Raw genomic sequence first — 24,934 nt, 5'->3', positions numbered from 1 at the left:
CAGAAATAGACAGCTGTCTCATTTACACGCAGGCGCAGAACGCGCATTCTAGCTGACAGTCGGCTGTAGTTCTCTCGGTGTGTTCAAGTGCAGCTTTTTCCCCCGACGCGAGGCGACAACACAGTCGGCTTTCATCAGCGCTAGTTCGTCTGCGTCGGCTTGGTGTGTTCCAGGCTTTAGTTATTGGGTCTTAGTCTGTCTGTGTGTGCATCTATAAATGATGAATGAGGTTTGCGTGTTAGTGTTTTTTAGTGGTTTTCATCTCATTAGAACTCTGGATCCAGAGTGTTCAGAGATGATGTGAGTACTATGAATCTCAATATATGATTATTATAAACACAAAAATCCCACTAAATGTCCATTGATGATGGGTCTGTGGGTTTGTGTACCTTGTAAGAGTGTTTGTCTGGTTCCTCACAGTCTGAATCGCTGCTCTGGTCAGGGTTGTCTGAAGCAGCCCATGATAACACACCCTGCCTCTTCATGAAGTCACATGCTGGTGAATCCTTCTGAACCTGCACACACATTAAGTTCAAATATCTAAAGACACAAGTTGAAAAATTATCAGTTTAGGGTTGAAATGACCTTTAACCATAGTAAACAAAAATAGCTTTCATCTCTGTGGGTGTTTGTGAATCAGTCAGCTGAAAACTCTGGTGGCACTTGAAAATAAATAGGCACAGACTGAATGGTCAGTGTCAGAGATTAGATTGAGCCTGAGAGCTTGCTAGATGTCTGGGCAGTGGAGTGAAAACTGTATTTTTGGCCATGTCTCTGCAAATTTAGTTTGTTGTTTTGACCTAAGCATTGACAACTTGTGTGTGTGTGTGTGTGTATATATGTATATATATATATATATATATATATATATAAACACATACAAACACACACTTGGTATTTTTAACATGGGTTCTTAAGCACTTAAAAAACATTTTAGTTAATCTTTTAAGTCATGTTACCATATTTTACAATGTGAGTAGTAAAGTAGAGGAACAAGATACCAGAAATTGTGTGTTATAGTGTTTTATTTATTTATTTATTATTATTTAAAAAAGTTCAGTTAATGCACATTCTGGCCTTTTTAGAGGAAAATATATTAATCTTAAGTAATTACTGTGCAAAATTAATTTAATTTCAGCAACAATTTTGAGTTTGTATATACACGCGCGCGCACACAATAGACTGTAAAACACACACACACACACACACACACACACACACACACACACACACACACACACACACACACACACACACACACACACACACACACACACACACACACACACACACACACACACACACATATATAAAATTGTCATAATATTTAACAATATTACTGGTTTTTGGTTGTATTTTTTATCAAATAAATGCAGCCTTGGTGAGCATAAGAAACTTATGAAAAAGAAAAAGAAATCTTACCGATCCCAAACTTTTGAACGGCAGTGTGTGTATATATAATACATATAATTATAGTCTATACACACACACATATATATATATATATATATATATATATATATAAATTGACTAATTACAAATTTTTCTGTTATTAATCGTGATTAACCACATCTAACATTAAAGTTTTTAATATATTTATATATTGTAATACTTTCACATTAAATCTCCAAAATAGATTAGATAGAATAGAGTTCAGATTTGTACTTGCACTCTTAAAATGCACAAAACAAGTTGTTGTTTTTCTTATTTTTGACAAATGTAAACATTTTTGTACGATTTTTAGGTAGGTCTAACAGGTAAATATACAGAAATTTAATAATCAATTAGTCTTCACTACATAAACATTAAATATAGATTAATCCTTATTAAATCTACAAAGGTTATTCAGTGAACAGTGAGATATTTTCTTTGTATTTTGTTCTTTGATTAACATTAATGACCGACAGTGGCAGGTTTATTAGGCTGTGGCCACTTTAAGACCTGACGCACATGACCTGGATCTGACACACACACAAAGAGAACTCAATGCAGTGCTAGCACACTGTCTGAAGCAGCATTCTGTGCACGCGTTTCGGGTATTTTTTCACATAGAGCCTTTTTTGAGTTATTTTTTTTCTTCGTATATTGCACTTTAATGGTTTAATAGCACTTGATTGAATGATAGCATGATCATATACTGTAGCGCAACCAAAGGATGACAGAAAAAACAGACGCTGTGTTAACTGTTAAATATTTTTAATGCGTATATATATATATATATATATATATATTTGTATTAAATTGTACCATCTCTGTAGTACAATGAATTTGCATTATATAATACCAAATTTCATAATAGCAAATTTTGGCTATTGATGAGGATTTAAAAAATGCTGCATGTGTGAAGACTAACTATGATCAGAGAATGAGAGCATTGTTTGTTAATGCAGGTGTCTTACCTCCTCCATAACAAGAACCCCACAGCGCACCATGCTGTCCACTACATCAAGAGCAAAGCTGTGAGCGTTCTGACACGGCTGAAACAGAGAGGCAGACAGATGGACAGGCAGACAGACACGAGAGAGAGCAGATAGTAAGGAGAAATAATTAGTTGTGTAGTGTTCTTGTTCTTCTTGACATTTCACAGCCTTTACAAGTGTTTATTTGCTGATGTAAGTATAAAATGTGCCTGCAATAATTACACATTCTATTCCCGCCGCTGAAGAACCCTTGAACGGGAAACTCGATTTGAGAGACAACGAGAGAGAATAATAAAGCGAACAGATGGGGAGCGACTAATCGATTGGAAGAGCGAGAGAGACATTTGGAGACTGTTTGAAAAAAATAAATTGAGTTTTTTTTGTATTGACTGAAGAGCAAGGCAGCTGTATGAGTCACTACTTGCATCAACGTGATTATACATGTCATATGTGCGTGTTTGAGCGAGACTCACCGGTATGTACCCGGGAGATAGTAAATGTGTGAGTTGGAGGCTTTTCTCCGTCAGCTCCTCCTGACCCAGGACAACATCAAACTCCTGGTCTCCACCCCCTCCACAGCCTACAACCTCACTCAGCATGGCTGAGACAGCACACGCTTCACACAAACACACATGCCTTCAGGGTTAGCACTGTCAATAAACCCTGCTGTGTACAAACGTGACTCACCCAAACACATCAACACCCTGAAGCGCCAGAACCATTCAAACTGGGAACGTGCCCCCTCAGATTATTGAGCAGAGTAGGTTTTTTGTTTTTGTTTCTTTTTTATCTGACATCATTAAAGGAATAGTTGCACAAATATTGTTGGTAAAAAAAAAAAAGGTGTATAAAACAGATTGGAGAAGATTAAAGTTTAAAGTTATCAAATGTTATTGGTTATTAAAATGCCAAAACTGGGTAAAAGTTTTTTTGGGTAGATTTTCTTATTAATAATAATCTTCGTTTGATTGATCGATACTTATAATCTCAAAATGATAAGATTATTCTAAATTACTTTTAAATGAAATTAAATCAATCAAGTGACAGTATATATAAGACATTTATAATGTTACAAAAGATTTGTATTTCAAATAAATTCAGCTCTTTTGCACTTTCTTTTCATAAAAAATCCTGATAAATGTGTCACAATTTCCACAAAAAATTGTAACTGCAAATGTAACAACTGTTTTCAACATTAATAATAAGAAATGTTTCATGTTTCATGTGACACTGAAGACTGAAGTAATGATGTGGAAAATTCAGCTTTGCCATCATAGGAATAAATTACATTTAAAATAAATAGAAAACAGGTATTTTACATTGTACTAATATTTAACATTATTGTTTTTACTGTATTTTTGATCAAATAAATGCAGCCTTGGTGAGCATTAGAGACTTCTTGTGAAATGGAATAATAAATAGAATGCACCCAAATTAATTGGCATCGAATCAGGAAATCTGTATCAATATCAAGATTTGAACCCTGCTTGCTAATCAAAAACATGTCAATAGTATACATAAAAACTTTCTTTTTCTTTAGTCATATCTTATCTTGCCAAGGTACAGTATACTAAATAAGCGTGTCACTGATTTCCCTTCAAAAAAAGATCGGTGCATGACGCCTGCCAACACCAACACACTCTGCCCACCTCCTACAGCCTCGTGTATGAAGACATGAGTGAGCAAATGGCAGTGCTGGCTCAGTGTGAGCAGAGACTCCGGGTCGGGCCGCGGTGCGATGATGGGTTCTCCCGTGGGCGGAGCTGCAGCCAGGAGCAGATACGGGCGGAGCAGAGAGAGCGCGTGATGAACCAGCCCGACCAGAGCGCCGCCGAAACCCACGTCTGTGTTTCTGAACAACACCTCCTCCAAAAGCCAACAGATGTCCCTGCACAGCACAGATACACGCACACCCTGAGAAAGAGGGAGAAGATTGTTACGATCATTAGCAAAATCATTCAAGCGAGCAGAATCATGTTTGACACTTGTATGAATCATCTACAACTGGTCGATGACTAATAAACCAATTAATGTACTATTGTAAAATAGTTCCCGCTCCTAGATGTTAATTGCTCGATACAGCTATATCGGCTATATTGTATTTTTATTGTGTCTATATATATATATATATATATATATATATATATATATATATATACATATACACACACACACTTGTCAAAGAAACATCATAAAAGTATTTCATATGAATGGAACTGTTCTTTTGAAGAGATAATTTGCTTTATATGATGAACAGATTTAATTTAGGCTTGTATTAACGTAAGTATAGAAACAGTTTAATGTAACATTGTTTACATAGAGCACATAAAATATGGAAAACAGACTTGAATTGTGATGAATACTACATCTGTTATAGAAATAGCAAATTAACTGACAAATATTGATAATCTATTGTCAAAGATCAACAACATTATGTATATACTGTGTATATATTTAAACAATTTTGATTATAAATAAATTGTTTTATTAAACAAATTAAGTAAAAAAAGCTAATTATATATATATATATATATATGTGTGTGTGTGTGTAATTTGCTTGATTTACTTTATTTGTTTAATAAAGCAATCTTTTTCTAATAATTTTTTTAATTCATAATCTAGCAACATTAAGAAAAAAGTAACTCAGATACGTTGTGTGTGTAAAAGTACATTTTAAAAATGTAAAAGTAAAGTAATGCGTTACTTTATACGGAACTTGAAAAAAAGCAATCCGATTACGTAACTCACGTTAATTGTAATGCGTTAACCCCAAACACTGTTAATAGTGATATACTTCATGTGTGATGTGATGCCCAAGAGGAGTTTTTAAAACACACCCTGCGATGCTTGTGCAGCAGCAAACAGGACACCAGACTGGTAGACATGACGGCCATACTTGTAGTTGAAGCTAAAAAATGATAAAAAAAATAAGACACACACACAAAACTTAGCCTCATAAATAAAACACCTACTAAAGTGCAAGGGTTTGATCTTTGATCTTTGAGAGCTTGCGTGTGTTGATCAGACTCACAGTACATTAAATGAAGAGTCAGTGCGATAGTCTGCTGTCTATCAGCGGGTGGCAGTTCAGGCATGACAGCGGGTGGGAGGAGCCAGGACACATCCTTCTGGTTGAAGATGGAGCCCATCCTGATGAAATAAACCACATTTCATTTTATTACAACATACTTTTGTTTAATATATAGGGGTGTACATCCTTTCATTCTCTGAAATCCCAGCATTAAATGTACATTACAGTCCTCCGCAAACCTCACGTGACTGCATCACAAGTTCACTGTTCTCACTTCCTAACGTTTACTACAAAAGGCTTTACAACAATACATTATTACCAGCTGTCAGAATGCAAATGTCGAGCCCTGCAGGGCTTAATCTTCACGATAAGGCCTCCCCTGCTGTGGATGTTCCGCTTTAAACGTATAACAGCGCCTGAGGCTCTTAGAAGAGGGTGAAGAGCAGATGAGAAGCTCTATGTAGATTTTCCAGGATAGTCCAGCTCATTATGAGGAATAACTTGCTTCTCCCGAGAACCTGAGTTGCTTGAAATGAGTGCACTGCAGAAACATTTTATGCACTTGGCTCTTGAGCTCTGCTTCTGCAGACGGGAGTCTCAGTGCTTTGCATCACATGAATAAATTATATTTTAATATATATTCAAATAGAAAACTTATTTTAAATTGTAATAATATTTCACAAGATAACTGTTTTACTGCACATTTGAACATTTCAAAAACATTACGAAATCTTACTAACTCCAAACTTGCTAGTGTTTATAAATATTGCTTACATTTCTCAAGTAATTGTTTAAACCAAGTGAACAGTCAGTGATAAATTAATCACAAAATACAAGGAATAGAACAAATAAAAACAATAATACAAAGATGCAAATGATATGCTAAATAAGTATTAGATAATTATATAATAGTCATTCAGCCGACTGAATCAGACCTCCAGAGCCACGTGCATAAAACGTTTTAAGCAACTCGAGTTACACAGGAAGTTCAAAGAAAGCGATACGTTGAACTGGCTGAAGTGGACTGAAAGGTATCATTCATCATCCTCAACCAGAATCCTTACATCACTATTAGTTCTTCCTGTTATTTTTCTTGCTTTTTTCGTCTCACCAATTTGGTACATCAGATAAATAACAAAGGTGAAGAAGAACTGAACTGGAGGACCAGAACCCCAGGGACCTTCATGACTGACAAGAAATACTACAGTGAAGGATGCAGGATGGTGAAGTGAAGTGAAACGCGTGAGCTCTTTCGTCTTTGACCATATGTGCAGACAGATGCTAGGGTGGCAAATAGGAAGAGATGGATGATAAGTGGATTCTGCCAATGAGATACAGGAACAGAGGGATTGAAGAGACCTGTTGTTCAGTATGGCGGTCAACAGCAGTTCCTGTAGGGGGCGCCCTCCATCCACACGACACCTTCCACTCTCGCACATCTCCTGAGAGAGAGAGAGAGAGAGAGAGAGAGAGAGAGAGAGAGAAAGAGAACGAGTCTAAAAACTTTTCCACAGTGCCCATACATAAGCTGCAAAAATTGATTTGTGGCAATAAGTCTAAACTGGTTCTGATTCAAGACCCAGATTTTGGACATCAAATGGCAGCACTGTACGAAAAGTACTTAAAATCAAACATGTATTAATATTATCACAAACTGAAAAGGTCCAACAATGTAGTTTTCAAAACAAATAAAGGAACACAAAAGTTTTAAACAAAAGTACTGTATCATCTCAATTCAGTGCGTGAGTGCTGTTTGACATGTGGCCACTCACATGGGTATTCATGCTCTTAAGAATGCCCAAAATAGTGTATCTGTGCATTAGGTCTTGCAATGTGAATGCAGTCTAACCGCAGTCATTCAAGAAGTTAATATTGATCAAACAATAGTATTAGTGAGAAAACAAGAAAAGTCTCACTGCTCTTTGGATGGATAACTTTAATAGCTTTAATAAATTTTTTTAAAAAATGCTGTCAAAAAGCATTAAATCAGTATTATATCTAAGTAAATGACTATTATACATTTAATTTGCATATTATTTGCAACAATTAAAGGTGCAGTATGTAAGAATGACAACTAGTGGTCGAAATGGGTACTGCAGTCGAATTAAAAATATCAGAGATCGTCGTTTCTCCCGCCACCTTCTCCTCAGACTGGACGGCTCTCACACGGGTGGCCAGTTTGAGCACACTCGACAGGAACGAGCGCAATGGACAAATAAAATTGGCAACGTGCAGTATCACAGACCAAAAAATAATAAAAATAAAAACATTCCAGCATGGAAACACACATTTCAAAGTAAAATAACTGGCTGTAGAAGTGTTTTTCAGAGAAACAAGTATGTGGACTTAGCATGTTTCCTCAATATATGCAAACATATTATGGTATTTTTATGCTTTAGTAGAGTGAAAAAGTTACATACAGCACCTTTAATGGATAAATTGAAGCAATATTAGCACACACTACCATTCAAAGGTCTGGAAGATTTTTTTATGTTTTTAATGCAAGGCTGCAATTATTTGATTAAATATACAGTAAAAACAGTAATATTTAGAAATATTTTTACCATTTAAAATAACTGTTTTCTATTTTAACTTTAAAAAGTAATTTGTTCCAGTGATGGTAAAGCTGAATTTTCAGCATCATTACTCCAGTCTTCAGTGTCACATGATCCTTCAGAAATCATTCTAAATGCTGATTTGATATTCAAGAAACATTTCTTATGATCAATGTTGAAATTTCTGCTTTATATTTTTTGTAAAAAAAAAAAAAAAAAATCAGGATTGTTTGATGAACAAACATTAAACGAACAGTACTTGTTTGAAATAGAAATAGTTTGTTTTAATTTTTATTAACATTTTTATTAATTGTACTAAAATGAAATAAATTGTACCAACCCCAAACTTCTGACCGTTACTCTAAGGTTATGTTCCATTATTTTATGCAATTTGTCAACAAGTATATTTATATTTAACTTTTTAAAGGAGTGTGTTCAATAGAATATTAGCATATTTTCAATTCAATAGAATATTTTGCTGTATACAAATTATTGGTATTGAGAATCATGAAATTATGAAGAAAAATGGCAATAGATATTTATGGTATTAGGTACTAAAATGTTGGTATTGCGAAAAACCCAATATTACCCATATTACCAAGCTCTAGATAAATTTGCGAATCTACAAATGGTTCTCCTCCTTTTTAAAGGAATAGTTCACTTCAAAATGAAAATTCTGTCATCGTTTACTCACCCTCAATTTGTTTCAAACCTATATGAATTTCTTTCTTCTGCAGAAACACTAAGGAAGCTATTTTGAAGAATGTCGGTAACCAGACAGTTGATGGACAACATTGACTTCCATAGTAGGAAAAAAAAAATACTATGGAAGTCAATGGAGTTCATCAACTGTTTGGTTACTGACATTCTTCAACATTTATTTGTATGTGTTCATGGTGAGTAAATGATGACAGAATTTTCATTTAGAAGTGAAATAATCCTTTAAGTCTATTAGACAATTTATTTTGATTTACTTACTACGTATTATTATATGGCTTGCATTTTATTATTTGCATTTTGTTTTATTTCCCTGCTGTCATGAACACACCAGCCGAGAACCACTGCGCTAAAGCTCTGCATTTGTATGAAATTATTGTATTTTATATGCTGGTGTATACGGATGAGCGAGCGTGTGTAATTCCATGCGTGTGAGTCATACCTTCAGAGAGAAAGCCTGTGCAAAATGGATCCTAACACTTCCTCTGTGATCACCCTTCAGCAGGGAGACCACAAACCGCAGAGCAGACATCACGCTGGCCTAGAGAGCACACAAACAAATGAAACAATACGCTGCCACTCACACACACGAGCTGAGGAAATGACTTGGATCTAATTCGAGAAAACTATTCTGATCTTCACGGCGCTCTAATGGTGAAGAGCCATCAGAGGAGAAATGAATGGCTGAAATGGATGCACACAATAATATAGATTTCTCAGAGCCCTTTATCCCTCTCTTCCCCTCTAAATGTGAGACGAAAACACATCTCGCAATCTGCATATTAAAAATCATCACATCAAAATGCAAAAAACAGCGTCTGGTTTTATTTAACTGAATATTGCTGCTAATTAGTGTGTAATGAATCAGTTCACCTCAGGAATTACAAATACAAAACTGCATGACTGCAATTCCTGTGCAAAACCCATAAGACATTTTTTCATCTTCATCTTTTTGATGAAATCTGAGAGCTTTCTGTCCCTCCATTTACAGTCTACATAACTACCACTTTCAAGGCCAAGAAAGGTAGTAACATCATGAAAGTAATCCATGTGACTCCAGTGATTTAACCTCGTTTTTATGAAGCGACGCGACGGCTTCGTTTTTGTGCAAAAAAACAAACAATTTACCACTTTATTTACAAAATGTTAATCTCCAACGCACGTTCACGCAACAACGTCTGCTCTCGCATCAACACAACACGCATGCATTGTGGCGCTCTCATGAATGTGCATTGGAGATTCATATTTTGTAAATAAAGTGGTAAATTATGTTTTTTTGCTCAAACAAAGCACTTGTCTCGCATCATAAAATTGAGGTTAAACGGCAACAGATTGTCTAGTTTTGTTGTATCAGTGTGTTACTACCCCTGTTGGTTATGGTGGGAGCTATTTTTCACCGATTGAACGTTTTTATGCATCAGATATCGGTAGCAAAATAGTGCATACTGAGTAACATGAAAAGTTTATAACTTGAGTTAAAAGTTTGGTAAATCCTTCCCCAATTGGTCAATGATCATTATGCTTATGACTACCATTATCATGTTTGCCTTTGTCAGGAAAAATGTGGATCTACTTCTGTTTGTAATTTGTTTATTGGGTTTGTTTAATAGCCCAGTGCACTGACGGTGACGGTGACTGCCGGGTCATTATGGAATGGAGTGTGCATTGTTAATATTAAGGTCGTCACCTGTGGACGCATAAAGTGGCGTGGTAGGCAATCGTAGGAAACGCCCACAGGCACGATGCTAACATCAGGCACTAGACCGTCACTGATGGCCTGATGTACACGCGCCAGCCACTGCCCGCCGTGACCTCTGGCTGCGGTGATGCCCACGCTGAGAGCGGCGCCCTCTCGTAACAGCTCGCCAATGAACTGTGGAGTGGGACAAAAGAGGAGAAATTATGGATAAAAATGTTTGCGGGAAAGTAGAGAGGCTGGATAGTTTTATGTAAAAGCAGAGAATAAATGAACTGCAATATCTGCAAAATCAGTCACATAAAAATGAATTGAAAGCCTGGTGTATGTTTGAGGTAAGTGTCTATATGTGAGAGGAGAGGAGAGACAGATAATATGAGCTATAGCAAGAGCGAAAGTGGCAAGCTGACAATTCTGTAGAATCAAATGGTGCTTTTCTAATGCCTGGACAAAGCATTATGACGATTGTGTCATATTTACTCACCCTTGCGTCCTTCTAAATGCATACGACTCACAGGGAGCAATTCTGGTGAAGGTTTCAGTGATATTACATGCAGTGACCAAGGGCTAACCAGCTAGGCCATAAAGTTCAAGAAAGCATCATAGAAATGGTTTGTGTGACTCGTGCTATATTCCTAGTAGTGTTCTGTCAGACTGAACACTGTCATTATAAAAATCTAGCTCTCATATCTTAATCGTGCTTGTGCATATTCAAACCATTTAAGTGTAATTTTTTGTATTATTATAGTATTTATCCTCCTGAGAACCAATTTGTTTTTACTTTATGCAGTATGCATGTAAACATGGCCATAAATGCCATTCCAATTCTATGCAATGCATCGACACACTATGTAATCTGAATATTAATGTGTTCTTGGGGCAACATGTAATTAAAAAAGACATGAACTAATGGGAGTAATAATTGGGAATATTTTCATTAGAATATCTCAAAAGAATATTGATATCTAATTTATTTCCCCATTCACTTCTTGTGTCTCCAGAATCCCTGATAAAGATGCAGTAAGTTCTGGTGTCCTCTGCAGTGGACATGTATGAAATCGATGCCCGGTTTCGTATAAGAAAGTAATATTCTGATTTGAAACCCCATAACGTTTTCCTGAGATGTTGATTTCTGACAAACAATTAGAAAATGAGTCTGATTTAAATGATAATTACAAAATATTATCATATTTCATGTGCGCTAAATTTGATCATTCAGTCATTTTTAAAGACCAAGGAGAGGGAGTTGTCATGGTTACACCTCCAAACATTTGGTATCTCTGCAAAGCCCTAAATGTGCTCTTTACATGACATCCAGACTTAAAACTATGACATGCATGTTGTCAGATAAATTTGCTAAAATATAAATGTCCTCTACAGAAGAAAAACGGTTTAAATTTTAACTGTTTAAAACAATTTAAATTTCTATTTAGCTTTAAATTATTTTAATTGTAGGTATTTTATTTCAGTTGTCCTTGCAACACGTTTTTCAAATTTGTTTTTCATTTAATATTTCCTCTTTTTTTTTTTTCATCTAAGCTTTATTTCAATTAACTTTAGTTTAAGTTTACAATAAAAAAAACTGATTTAAACTTGCTGTTTCAAGAAGTTTTACAACAGATTTGACGTCTGTGACATCAAAGTCATTGCTCCTTGTGTGCATCGAATATGTTTTAACTAAAATCACGATTGCACATTTCCCATACAGATGTGAGGGCGATGCATCAGTATGATGAATAGAGCTCACATCTAAGAGAAGAGAATGATGTATTACCCACCTTTAGATTTTATTTCCATATGTTAAAGACTCCACAATTAATCTTCATCTGGCAGTTATTAGTATTTTGATTGGTGTCTTTAATATTTCAATTCCATTCCTCATTAATTCCAACTGCTCATTGTCAATTAAATTGATAGTTTAGTTAAACCAAAAATAAAAATTATGTAATCATTTACTCACCCTCATGTCATTCCAAAATTGGGGGGTAAACTATCCCTTTAACAGCCCCTGCTCTCAGTCTGTTTTAATATGGGAAAGAACAGCATCAACACTGACATGTTTTGTGATTCATGCAATAAAGTACTTTATACAGGTTTTGAATTATATAAAGGTGAGTAAATGACTAAATGTAAATTTTTGGATGAACTATCCCTTTATCTCTCTCGCTCGCTCTCTCTCTCACACACAGACACACACACACACACACACAAATCCTAAATCCATCTTGAGAAGCCTGATAAGCTCATATGCTATTCCAGGCATGACAGATTATTTCCTCTGTTCATTTACGCCAATCAGAAGTCGCACATTTGCACATATCTAATCAAAGCCCTTCATAGTAAAACATATTAGCCCTTCTTTCAATCAAGATTCAAATGCAGTTTATGTCAAATCCTGTTTAAAAACCTACAACATCCAAATTCTGGTAATGTTTCTTCTAAACTGCTAATAAGATGCGCCACCAAAAAAATTCAGATAATAGTATGAAATCTTGAGGCCGAGGAGATTTATTATCCACCTCCAAGCATCAGCGAGGCAGAGTAATGGGTTCAGCGACTCATGCAACCTCCCAGTGAAACATCTGCAGTCCGCAAGTGCCCCATTGTCATGGGAACCGCTGTGCCCATCAAGGCCAGGTTACTAATGTATCCTCACCCGCCCTGAAAACGTGGGTGACTGTCCGTCTTGAGACTAAACCTGGTATCAATGGCATTCAAAAGCAGTGTGTCTGAGCAAACGTCTTAAAGGGAGAGTTCACCCAAAATCGAACTTTCTGTCATTAATTACTCACCCACGTGTCGTTCCAAACCCGTAAGACCTTCGTTCATCTTCGGAAAACAAATTAAGATATTTTTGATTAAACCCAAGAGATTTCTGACCACACATAGGCAGCAACTTCATTGCAACTTTCAAGGCCCAGAAAGGTAGTAAAGACATCGTTAAAATAGTCCATGTGACTCCAGTGGTTCAACCTTAATGTTATGAAGCTACAAGAATACTTTTTGTGTGCAAAAAAACCCTAAAAATAATGACTTTATTCAATAATCTCTTCTCTTCCACATCTTTCTCCTAAGCTGTTGAAGTAGTGTAAACAGTGCAGCGCTTCTGGGCTCTACGTCAGAACGCCGCCTCACTATTGGCCGACGCTGGTCACGTGCGCACCACGACACATGCGTGTGTATTCTCGTCACTTCATAACATTAAGGTTGAAGCACTGCAGTTACATGGACTATTTTAATGATGTCTTTACTACCTTACTGGGACTTGAAAGTGGTAATTAAATTGCTGTCTGTCAGAAAGGTTCAGAAACCTCCCGGATTTCATCATAAATATCTTAATTTGTGTTCCGAAGATGAGCGAAGGTCTTACAGGTTTGGAATGACATGAGGGGGAGTAACTAATGACATCAGTTTCATTTTGGGTGAACTAAACCTGTAAGCAAGAGTCTGTTTCGCTTGTCTTATCATGTGCTGAATCTGAGCAATTCAAACAGAACAGCAAACTCAGCCTTTGCGGGGGCTTACAGAGGTCATGACTGGAGAATAGAGGCTGTCCATCTCCACGTCTCGCTCTGAGCCAGTGCCTTCTGGGAGCAAGACGACACCCAGCCTCTGAAGGATGGACCTGAGAAGACAAAACGGTCTCAATTAACAGTGACTAATGGGACATTCCTTTAGGTTATTCAGCCAAATAAACATCAACATAGATGAGACTTCAAAGGGGGCACATAAAAGCACTTCCGTAGCACTATTTTTTCCCCCTGATGTCTACTTAAAGACAAGGTCAGAATTTAGGGAGTCTCAATCCCATCCCTAGCTCAGTGGTAGGTGCACAACAAAAGGGTTCAGCCATTTCTACTCACATTTATTATCAAAATAGTTAGAAAACTGCAATGTTTTCTGCCTAGAAACTCCCAGAATGCACCATGAAAAACTTCAAGGCTACTGATTATATTGACTTGCAGGAAATGTCATCACAATTTCAGAGCCTTTCAAGTCACAGGATGGGCAAACATGTATGAAGACAAACCTTCCTTTTATGTCTCTAATTATTGTTCACACGTCAGTGAGATTTTTTTATTTAATGTTTTTGAAAGAAGTCTCTTATGTTCATGAAAGCTGCGTTCATGTTATCAATAATACAGTACAAACCGAAATATTTCAAATTTTAAAATGTAATTTACGTGATGGTAAAGCTGAATTTTCAGCATAATTACTCTAGTCTTCAGTGTCACATGATCCTTCAGAAATGATTCTAATATGCTGATTTGCTGCTTAAGAAACACTTTGCAATATTGAACTAATGTACTATTATCTTGTTTAACTGCTTTGTTCAATATAAAAAGGCAGAACAAGCACATATTTCATAATGGCACTCCATTAGATACTTTCTAACACCTACAACAAAGGTGTCATGCAGAGATGTTAATAAATACCAGCTACATTTTAACGCACAACCCTCATAATCGTGTCGCCGGCAGATCGCAGGCAATTGAGTCATGAGTAGACTGTTGTTTAGTGGATAAGGTCCTTGCTAGTGCCTGAAATTGTGTTTACTGATTCATCCACGTAAAATGACCATTTTCCACTTTTTGCTGCTTTATTGTTATGAATTAATAATCCAGGAACCAACAATATTCAAAAGGTCTGGGGAGCTTAGCACTGAGAATAGGGATGGAAATCACAAAGAAATCAACGATTCTTCATCCAACTCCAATTTCTTGTACTGGTTCTGGTTCCTTAATGATTCCATTAACAATTCTAGTACTTGAACACCAACTCAGACCAATTCAAGCCAACAAGTATTTTTATTATTTCACCTCAGGCAGTCGTTCAGTCAGATTCAATTCAGATTAAGCTCACAACATCGCTAAAACATAAATTTGGTAGCAGCACATCACCAACATTTAATGACAACTGCAGGAAACACTGTCAGAGAATTTTAATGGAAAAGGGCCCAGGGCCCACTAGGGGGCCTCAGCAAACTTCAAATGGGGCTGCAAGAAGACTAATACTCAACTAACTTATTAATAATATTTTTAAATAATCTAACTATAATCTAAAATAAAATGTTTTTTTTTTAAAACAACAACAAAAAACAAGATCACATTTTCCACCTTTGTTGTTTCTATTCAAGAACATTAAGTTATTGATACTTCCGGAATGACAACATTATTTGTGGCTAATTAAATATATAACTGCTTCCAGTTTGTGTGTATAAAGTTTGAAAACAAGCTGCTTTGAGCACCTGAAAATATCTTGTTTATATGGGAGGGCGCTTCAAATCAAAAAGGTTGAGAACATAACACATTTAACTCTTCTTTCAAAAGAGCAAGAAAAATCGTGTTTGTTTCTTTCCCCCAGTGAATTTGTGGCACATTTGAAACTTGGACTTGGACTTTCTTTTAGCAAATGAAAAAGTGTGAACTGTTCAAGCTGCATTTTTACATTTGTATTCATGTGTGCTCCACATCCAGTGACAATCAATCAAGCATTGCACCTTAAGCTTGAAGCATATCATAAATACATTAACAATTACTGACAGGGCAATTTGTATAAACAGCTATTAAGTAATTATTGATGTAGCCTTGTAAACAAAGCACAAACTTCCCCACGGCTTGCAGTCGAAGTCTTCCGTTAACTGCAGGAGGAAACTATTTACCCCCACTACTCCCTCGCCACGGTCGACTGCTGTTTCCAGCACTCTGTGTCATGATTCTTTAAGAATTGTATGTTTCATTACTTACTGAACCATTATGCCCTGTTAAATGCGAACAGGTGCTTCCGTTGGCTGTCTAACAGACTGAATAAGTGCACTGAACTTTAGAATCTGCTGCGCTTGCACCGAACTAGTACCAAACTAATGAACTAGAATGTTCTTTTTAACAATAGTACGGCTAAGCGGATATGTACATTTACAATATTAGAGGGCAGGTAGGGAAGTAACCTTGCAAAAATAACCTTTCTAAGCAAACTATCCATCTGTAGGTGCTATTGTGTTTTGAGCGAGTGCGAGTGTGTGTGTGTGTGTGTGTGTACCTTAGCCAGGTTTGTCGGACGTGGGCTGGATAAATGGTGTACGGAACCCTCAAGTTGTGGCAGAAAAGAGTCAGACAAATGAGAGCATGATCGATGCCGCTCTGCCGAACACACACATAGACCAGCGGAGCTTTCTACAACACACACACAGACACGGACAAAATTAGAGGACACTTCAGTGCAGGGAGAAATAAAGTTCAGTGCTAAGTGCGCACTTGAAAATGAACCCGTAAATGAACTGTTTTTGTACTTCAGAAAATGGCACTCAGATTGTGTTTCTAGACCCTTTGTACCAACTGTGCTGATATTTCTGAACTGATGCCTTCTTATTTAACAAACACTGAGAGCCAAGAGCACAGGTTAAAGGTCACAATAGCCCTGTTACAGCAAATAAAACATTGTTCATCTCAACTCTGATCAAGTATTCTACCCATAATTTTATAAATAGAGCCTACATGAAATCTCAAATGTATTGCTGCATTCTTATAGCTATTATTTGGAATAAATATACATTTAAATAGACATGAACAGTAAAAAATGTTTTTAAAAAATCCTCATTAATAAAATGTTACCCCTAACTAAGAAACATTTTATTTAAAAGGGTTTCAAATCATCTACACTCACATGAGACAGACACACATCAGCCTAAAATATATATATTTATATATACTTTAGGCAACAATGCTGATGATGAATAGGATTTTGGATTATATGTACTGAATTCTTTCAAACTCTCTTTTTGTGAAGTTAAACTGAGTGGTGCAGAAATGTGTCAGTGCTATTCAGGTGGGCGGCAACTGGCAAGTAGGTGAACAGGTGAGCTCAATACTTTCCGGAGTCATGCACATGGACTGAGGCCAAAAAGATGATTTCTGGCTGTGCTGTAGAATGCATGTTTAATTGGTTATAAAACCACAAGCTAGATGAGGTCTAATCGGTTCTCTGATGTTTTGTTTCATATTGCACTTGCACCAAATGTAAGAATCACACAATCAAATGTAACAAAAAAGCTTTCAAAGTGTGCTTTTACTTCCATATAAAGGATTATCTGTGACCAAAAGCCTGAGGTGGAAAACCTGACTGCAATAAAAATAAATGTGTAAACAGGATAAATGGAGCAATAGCTTGAGAGAGGGAGAAAGAAAGAGAGGCACACACAAAAAGAGCATTTTGATATAGAGAGCAGCCTTCAGCTTCATATATTTAAATCACAATATCATACAGTGAAATCAAGAATAACTGAGTTTTGGTCAGAAAAAACACTTCAAATGTAAAAAAAAAAAAAAAAACACTTGAGGAGATATAGTGGTGAAAGAAGAAAAGCAGTAAAGACAATGAGATATAGGAGTGCAAGTGCAAGTGCAATGAGATATAGGAAGAATGAAAGCATGCAATACATGAAGCACAGGATGCCTACAGGGAAGGAAAGCTGGTAATATGAGAGAATGGAGTGAAGAAATACAACCCCAATTCAAAAAAAAAAAAAAAATGGGACATTTTGTAAAATGTAATAAAGAATCTGTGATTTGTTAATTCTCTTTCAACTTCTTTTTACTGACAGAAGTACAAAGAAAAAAATTCCAATGTTTTCACTGACAAACTGTATTATATTTTGTAAATATGAACAAATTTTGATTTTGATGGCTGCAACCCACTCCAAAAAATGTTTACCACAGTGTCACATCACCTTTCCTTTTAATTACACTATTTAAATGTTTGGGAATTGAGAATACTAATTGTTTTCTGGAAACTTTTGCCCAATCTCGCCTGATATAAGACGTCTGCTCAACAGTCGGTGGTCATCGTTGTCAGATTCTTCTTTTTCATGAGCCATACATTTTTAAAAAGAGAGAGATCTGGACTGCGTGCAGGTCAGTCAAGCACATCCACTGTACAGTGTAGAGTTCATACGAAACCACTCTGTTGTAGCACATGCAGAATGAGGCCTGGCATTGTCTTGCTTCCCAGGAAGGATGTCATCTTTAAGTCTCTGTACAATCCCAGTATACACCTCCAAGTCAATGGTACCTTCACACATATTCAAGTCACCCATGCCGTTTGCACTGATGCACCCCCATACCAAGACAGATGTTTGCTTTTGCACCAAAACAAACGGAAACATGGACTCATCTGACCACAGCACACTTTTCCAGTATCTTTTGGACCATCTGAGAAGTGTTCGGGCCCAGAGAACATCGGCAGCATCTCTGCATTGATTAGATGTGTAGCTTTCTCCTTGCGTAACAGAGATTTGAGTTGCATTTCTTGATGCAGCGACAGACTGTGCAAAGTAACAACGGTTTCCCAAAGTACTTCTGAGCACATGTGGCTATATTTAACAGAGTAGCATGAAGGTTTCTCATGCAGTGCAATCTGAGGGGGCTCAAAGGTCATGGACATCCAATGGAGGTTTCCTGCCTTTTCCTACACAGACTGAGATTTCTCTGGATTCCCTGAATCTTTTCACTATATGCAGCTAGATGCAGAAATACCAAACTACTTCACAATCTCGCATTGACAATTCTCTCATGGCACAAAGTGGTGAGCCATGACACATCTTTGCTTACAAAGACTGAGATGCTCCATTTAGTGAAGTGAAGCAAAGTGACATGACGTGACGTGAAGTGTCCTCTTCATTTAACCCATCCATGTTAGTGCATGCATATTAGGAGCAGTGAGGAGTGGACACACACTCAGAGTAGGGCACCAGTGCTCAAGGGCACCTCAGTCCTTTCCTTGTCGGTATTGAGAATCGAACCCACAAGTCCGACTCTCTAACCATAAGGCCATGACTGACCCTGCAGTATTATCATTTTATACACAAACATGATACCCTCATTTATTACCAGTACAACTGCTAATTGTGGACCATTTCAAAACCATTTAACTTTGCTTTTCTGTGATCTTTTCACTTTTATTTCAACTTTTTTGGAGTGGGTTGAAACCATCAAAATCAAAATTAGTTTATATTTACAAAATACAATAAGGTTGGCCAGTGAAAATATTGGAAATCTTTTTTTTTTTTTGTACTGTTGTCAGTTTAATAAACGTTAAACTTTTCTGGAATTGGGGTTGTAAAGGCTGTATATTTGGTTACCAGTCGTGTGGCACGGTGTAAAGCTGCCAGCTGGTTGAGGTTGATCTGTACATTGCAGAACATTAAACTGAAGAACTTCAGCAGCATCCAGCTCACAATCCTAAAAGAGTTTGGGGAGACATCGACTAAAAATATCAATATATCTTAATAATAATCTGCAGAGGGACAGTTGACATGACATAAAGCAGTGACAGCAGTTTCCTTAAGAATGTCACGCTGCCCTTCATTAAAAGCTATAATATTTGAGTTCTTTGTAAATCATATAGGGCAGTTATGTAGCCTTCATGACCTCATTTTAATTAAAAGGCTACATGGAATAGCTGAGCTTTTAAAAAGTCATGTCACACAGCAGAACTAAAAAAAAAAAAGACAAAAATTAAAAGACGACTGAAATGCTGAAAAATACTTGTACAAATAAGTTCACATGGTCGATGTACCAAGTTTGCTTATTTAATTAGTGACCAAGAAATGCATGAGGTGAAATATTTCTTCATTTGACAATTCCTTTAACTTTTCAAAATCCCCCAAAAAAGGATTTTAAATCTCAGATTTTCAATGTGGATTTTTGCGACCTACCAAGGGTTATTTTAAATTTCTGTTACATTTTGAATGCTGAACAATCTATTAGTTTTTAGACTTGTTAATTTTTTTGTAAACAGAAGGATGAAAGTGATTTGCTTTAAGAATGAGAATTACGTTCAGACCTGAGTAGGCTGGGGGAGATGAAGGTCTGCGTAAGGGCCAGAAGTCTGCTTAAATAACCTCTGACCTTAGGCATCACCAGTTCCACCACCTTGGTCTCATCTGAGGAGCATGCTGTTTCCAGAGCCTGCCTCACTCTGGATAAAAACACACAGAGTCACAGGACAACAGACCGCAGAGAAAACAAAGAGGATATTGTGTCATGGATCATCACATAAACACCACGCAACACACCGCTTATGCCTGCAGAGTGAAAAACACACCCATACTGTTTGGGAATATAAAAGGTTATTTAAATGTTAGGGCCCAAATTGGGTTAGGTGAATGGAGGGAGGGTGTGGTAGCAGGGTTGAACTAAGGTGAGAAGCAAAAAGAAAAGTTAGCATGGCATATGTGGCATACAGTTGACAGCAACATTAAAATAAATGCCATTCCAGTTGGCGATGGGACACAATTGTCCAATAGTGCTCTGTTGAACTGTTTTTGAATGCAAGAATGCCTCTTATGCAATTGCTCCTATCAGATACGCATACAGTCAGGGTCAGGTGACTGTCATTGTATACAGGGCTTCACGACCGATTAGTCTTTCAAGCAACCCACCAACTGTCTCTTTTTCGAGTCTTTAGAAAAAGAGCATTCACCAAATATACTTTTAGGGCTGTCAAAGTTAAAAAGGTCACATAAGATATTCAATTTATTTAACATTATATTTTCTACCAGACTTACTCATTCTGCTTTCTGGGTCAGGAAAGGACAGAAAGACAATTAAAATGGTGTTGAAAAATACTTATACAAATGAGTTCCACATGGTCAATGTCCCAACTTTGCTTATTTGATTAGTGACCAAAAAATGCATGGGGTGGGGGGTGTTGATTTCTTCATTTGACATTTCCTTAAACTTTAGATCCTAAAGCTTTGGACTTCTAGACTCTATCAAAGGTACATTTTTTAAACCGACAGAAAGGGAGAACATTTTACATCTCTGCTACATTTTGAATGCTGAGATTACTACATTACTACATGCTGAGACGACTATTTATTTTGTTGCAATTAATTTTACTGACATCCATAATTATATTTTTTTAGTAAAGGCTAAATTGACAGTTTAACAGTGTTTTATTTGTATTTTAAGCTAACATGATCTGTCAAAAGGTATTAAGTGTTAAATTACATTTGAATTGAAAATTGCTATTTAGAAACAAACTGCTATTTTGTCTCACAGTATAAACTAGCCTTTATGCTGCCTTTATATTTTACACTCCAAAAATAACCATGGCATAGTTTAAGAATTTGCATCCGTTTGATTTGATGTAAATAATCTTATTTTAAAAATGCATTCAATTTGAGAATCAACTGTCAATTGTGAAAATTTTATTTAATCAGTTTTTCATTATACAAGTTTATTTGTTTGTTTATTAAAACAATATAATCCGAATGGATCAAATATACAATTCAAATACACAAATCTAAATATTAGGCCTAAATATATATATATATATATATATATATTGTTTTACATTTTAGAAAGGATCCTCACAAAGGGAATCATTATATTTGAAATTTCCTGTAATCTAAAAGGTTGAAATCCCCTGTACTGGTCGCTATTGAAAATATGAAAGTTTTTACATCTCTGCATCGAGCTAATGTAATGTCAGATTAAGTGGGTACCAATCTTCTATATTAACAGAGGAGAAAGACATCTGAATTAAATCTCAATGGGAGCGCCTCTCAATCCTCAATCGCATCTCTCATCCTCTCTCTCTCTCTCTCTCTCTCTACACATGGCATGTCATCTAATCAGTGAAGAGTGCTCGAGCAAGCCGCACCTCTCGCTGCCGTGGACTCTATGCCTTCTGTTTCCAGCAGGGCTGGGGTGAACTTCACGACCCCAGACAAACAGCATACAGCACACCCTCCTTACTAACCAGCCACGGTACCTGAAAAAACACACACACACACACACACACACACACACACACACACACACACACACACACACACACACACACACACTACATTCAAGTATGCCCGTTCTCTTTTACCCAATTAGCAAAATAAAAGGAGCCCTTGTGTAAACAGATATTGTCTCACTCACCTTGGGACAATGAAAACAATCACTGACCAATCAGAAATTGGTGAATACATCATATTCTCAGCATAATCAGGCTCCAAAATGTTAATGAGCTCAACCAATGAAAGAGCAGGCTCTGATTTGGGACTATTAATTCAAGACGAATTAAACGCTTCAGCAGGATTTGCAGAGCTCGGCTTCTGACACTCTCTAAAGTGAGAGGGGTGATTGAAAAGAAGATAAACTGGGTGCTCACAGAGTCAGTCGCTGTGTGTTTTGATGCGAATCCCATTTATTTGGCCTAATAAAGTGTTTTCTAGGAAGTTATAAAACCCCTCTTCATGAGAGCCCTCTTTCTTTTCTGGGAAACAATGACTGCATCACCACACGTCAGGATCTATCAGCAATGGCTTAAAGGGCCATTCACACAGAGCGCTGCCGTTAAAACGCGAGATGCATCAATGGAATGAAAAAAACATGCTTTTAAAAAAACATTTTTTTAAAAGCTGAAATTCTTTAACTTGAGCGCCGCATTTTGGAAAACATGTTCGTCTAGTGACCGTTATTTCACACACCGATGTGATTAGAACTGATGTGAAGCTTTCGTGATGGCGTGTCATGTGAGTGTTACCGTGATAGAGACGATAGTCCAAAATCTCTACCAGTTGACAAATTTCTACTGGTTAATCATGTCTACCGGTATATAGCCCACCCCTAAAGCCATTGTAGTTTGACAAAGAGGGTGGTTCTTCACCATTTAATAAATAGCCTTGTGGAACTCTTGTATGACCGAAACCGCATCTAGTAAAAACAACTTGATCATACCAAGATTTGATATTAGCTTTAACATTCTTCTTATACAAGGATTTATTTCATGTAACTTATTTATGTGGCATTCATGCCATTACATCCTGCCACGTTATTAATATAAGACTTTATTACCGGTCTGAGATCAGAGGTTGGCATTTGACACTCTGAAATACTCAAGATGAAAGCCTCCTTTACAGCAATGTCTGCTTTCTCATCACCAGATAAACCAATATGACCTGGAACCCAGCAGAAAAAGATACGGAAGTTTTTCTTGCATACCATATCTACTTTAGCTAATATACTTGTAATTATGGGATGATCAATCTTTACAGATTCAAGTGCCTGAAGGCAGGATTTTGAGTCGGTGGATTAAGAAATTTCGTTCTTGTCCATTTTCTATTTTCCACAGCCAGGAGTAAAGCACAAGCTTCAGCTGTAAAGATAGAACTTTGTCCTCGGATTCACATGCCATGAAATTGATCTCCAATTATTGCTGCAGCCGAAACACGATTACCGGTTCCTGCTTTGGATCCATCTGTGAATAGAGGTCCATGGAGAGGAAAAATGGCATTTTACTCAAAAAATGTCTTCTGATATTCATGAGGGTGTGTTGTTGTCTTTTTGTGTTGTTTCAGGGTTGATATAACAGGGTTGATATAACCTTTTCAGATCCCAGGGAAGAATAGTGCAAACATGAGTCTGAGTCAAGATGTCCAAATTTAAGCTCAGGTTTTTCAAGTAAGGTTTTGTCCAATTCTTCAGAGGCAATTATCAAGGGGAAGTGATATCCATATCGCCAAGTGTTATCATAAGCCTTTGCCAGGTCAAAGAAAACAGCATGTTCTTTTTTTGATAAAGATATCACGTAAAATTTACTCCATTCTAATAAGACGATGGATCTAAAGTACTTTTACCTCATCTAAAACCACACTGATATTCATTTATTTTATGGCCCGACTACAGTATCCACACCAGATGTTTATTAACCATTTTCTCCATTGTTTTGCAAAGGCAGCAATGCTATTGGGCAATAGTTGTTTGTCTCAAAATGGTCCTTGCCTGGTTTAGGTATAGGAAAAATGATGGCTTCTTGCCAAGATTGAGGTATATCTGCTGTTCTCCAGATTGTATTAAAAATTGAGGAGGAGTAATAAAATACAGCATGGAGTAGATGCTTCAGAAACTAATAGTGAATTTCATCTGGACCAACTGCAGCATTATGGGAGCATTTAAGAGCACTTGAAAGCTCTTTCATAGTGAAGAGATCATTATACGGTTCCGTGTTATTTGAGAAGTCCAGATATTTCTGCTTTTGCAGTGTTCGTATTGTTTGAAATTCAGGTTGTCAATTTTCTAATAAGGCGTTCTTTTCAAAAGACTAACATTTGCTATTTCTTGATTGTCATTAAAAGAATATCTCAAAATTTAATATGTTGTATTTATGATCCACTTTCTTTGTTGTTCATCTTTCGAAATTATATCCCAGATCTTGTTGTTCGGTGTGTTTGCAGTTAAACTTGATAAAAAACTTTTCCAGCTCTGTCTCTTTGTGTTAATAACTCTGTGTGCTTGTGCCTGACACATTTTAATTTTATCAGATTTTATTAAAAATTCTTTCTGCTTTTTTCAGGATTTCAATAACTTTTGTACAGTTTTCATTGAACCATGGGGGTTAGACCTACAACATGGCTTTGTTGACAGTTTAGGAATAGTTTTGTTTGCCATTTCAGTAAGAATGTCAGTGAACCTTTTTAATGGATCTTGAAAATCTTTTATATATACATTTTTATAGCATT

At 36.6% G+C, this 24,934-nt stretch overlaps 1 protein-coding gene across 1 annotated transcript in view; it reads right to left on the bottom strand.

Annotated features, from left to right (window-relative positions):
* Positions 1-24,934, bottom strand: part of gpat2 (glycerol-3-phosphate acyltransferase 2, mitochondrial) — a 46,662-nt gene that overhangs the window by 7,563 nt on the left and 14,165 nt on the right. Inside the window, exons 4-17 of the mRNA XM_082188416.1 lie at positions 22,084-22,194; positions 20,260-20,394; positions 19,556-19,655; positions 16,459-16,592; positions 13,945-14,044; positions 10,411-10,596; positions 9,166-9,264; positions 6,811-6,893; positions 5,452-5,570; positions 5,258-5,328; positions 4,070-4,334; positions 2,894-3,036; positions 2,400-2,477; positions 390-515 (exon numbers count right to left, since the gene is read on the bottom strand). Coding sequence (XP_082044542.1) covers positions 390-515; positions 2,400-2,477; positions 2,894-3,036; positions 4,070-4,334; positions 5,258-5,328; positions 5,452-5,570; positions 6,811-6,893; positions 9,166-9,264; positions 10,411-10,596; positions 13,945-14,044; positions 16,459-16,592; positions 19,556-19,655; positions 20,260-20,394; positions 22,084-22,194 — 1,750 coding nt within the window. The remainder of the gene's footprint in view (positions 1-389; positions 516-2,399; positions 2,478-2,893; positions 3,037-4,069; positions 4,335-5,257; positions 5,329-5,451; positions 5,571-6,810; positions 6,894-9,165; positions 9,265-10,410; positions 10,597-13,944; positions 14,045-16,458; positions 16,593-19,555; positions 19,656-20,259; positions 20,395-22,083; positions 22,195-24,934) is intronic.

The sequence above is a fragment of the Leuciscus leuciscus genome, assembly GCF_965113295.1.
Source record: "Leuciscus leuciscus genome assembly, chromosome: 13".
Taxonomy (NCBI): domain Eukaryota; kingdom Metazoa; phylum Chordata; class Actinopteri; order Cypriniformes; family Leuciscidae; genus Leuciscus; species Leuciscus leuciscus.
The sequence above is the reverse complement of the archived record's forward strand: the minus strand, read 5'-3'. Positions and strand labels throughout refer to the sequence as shown.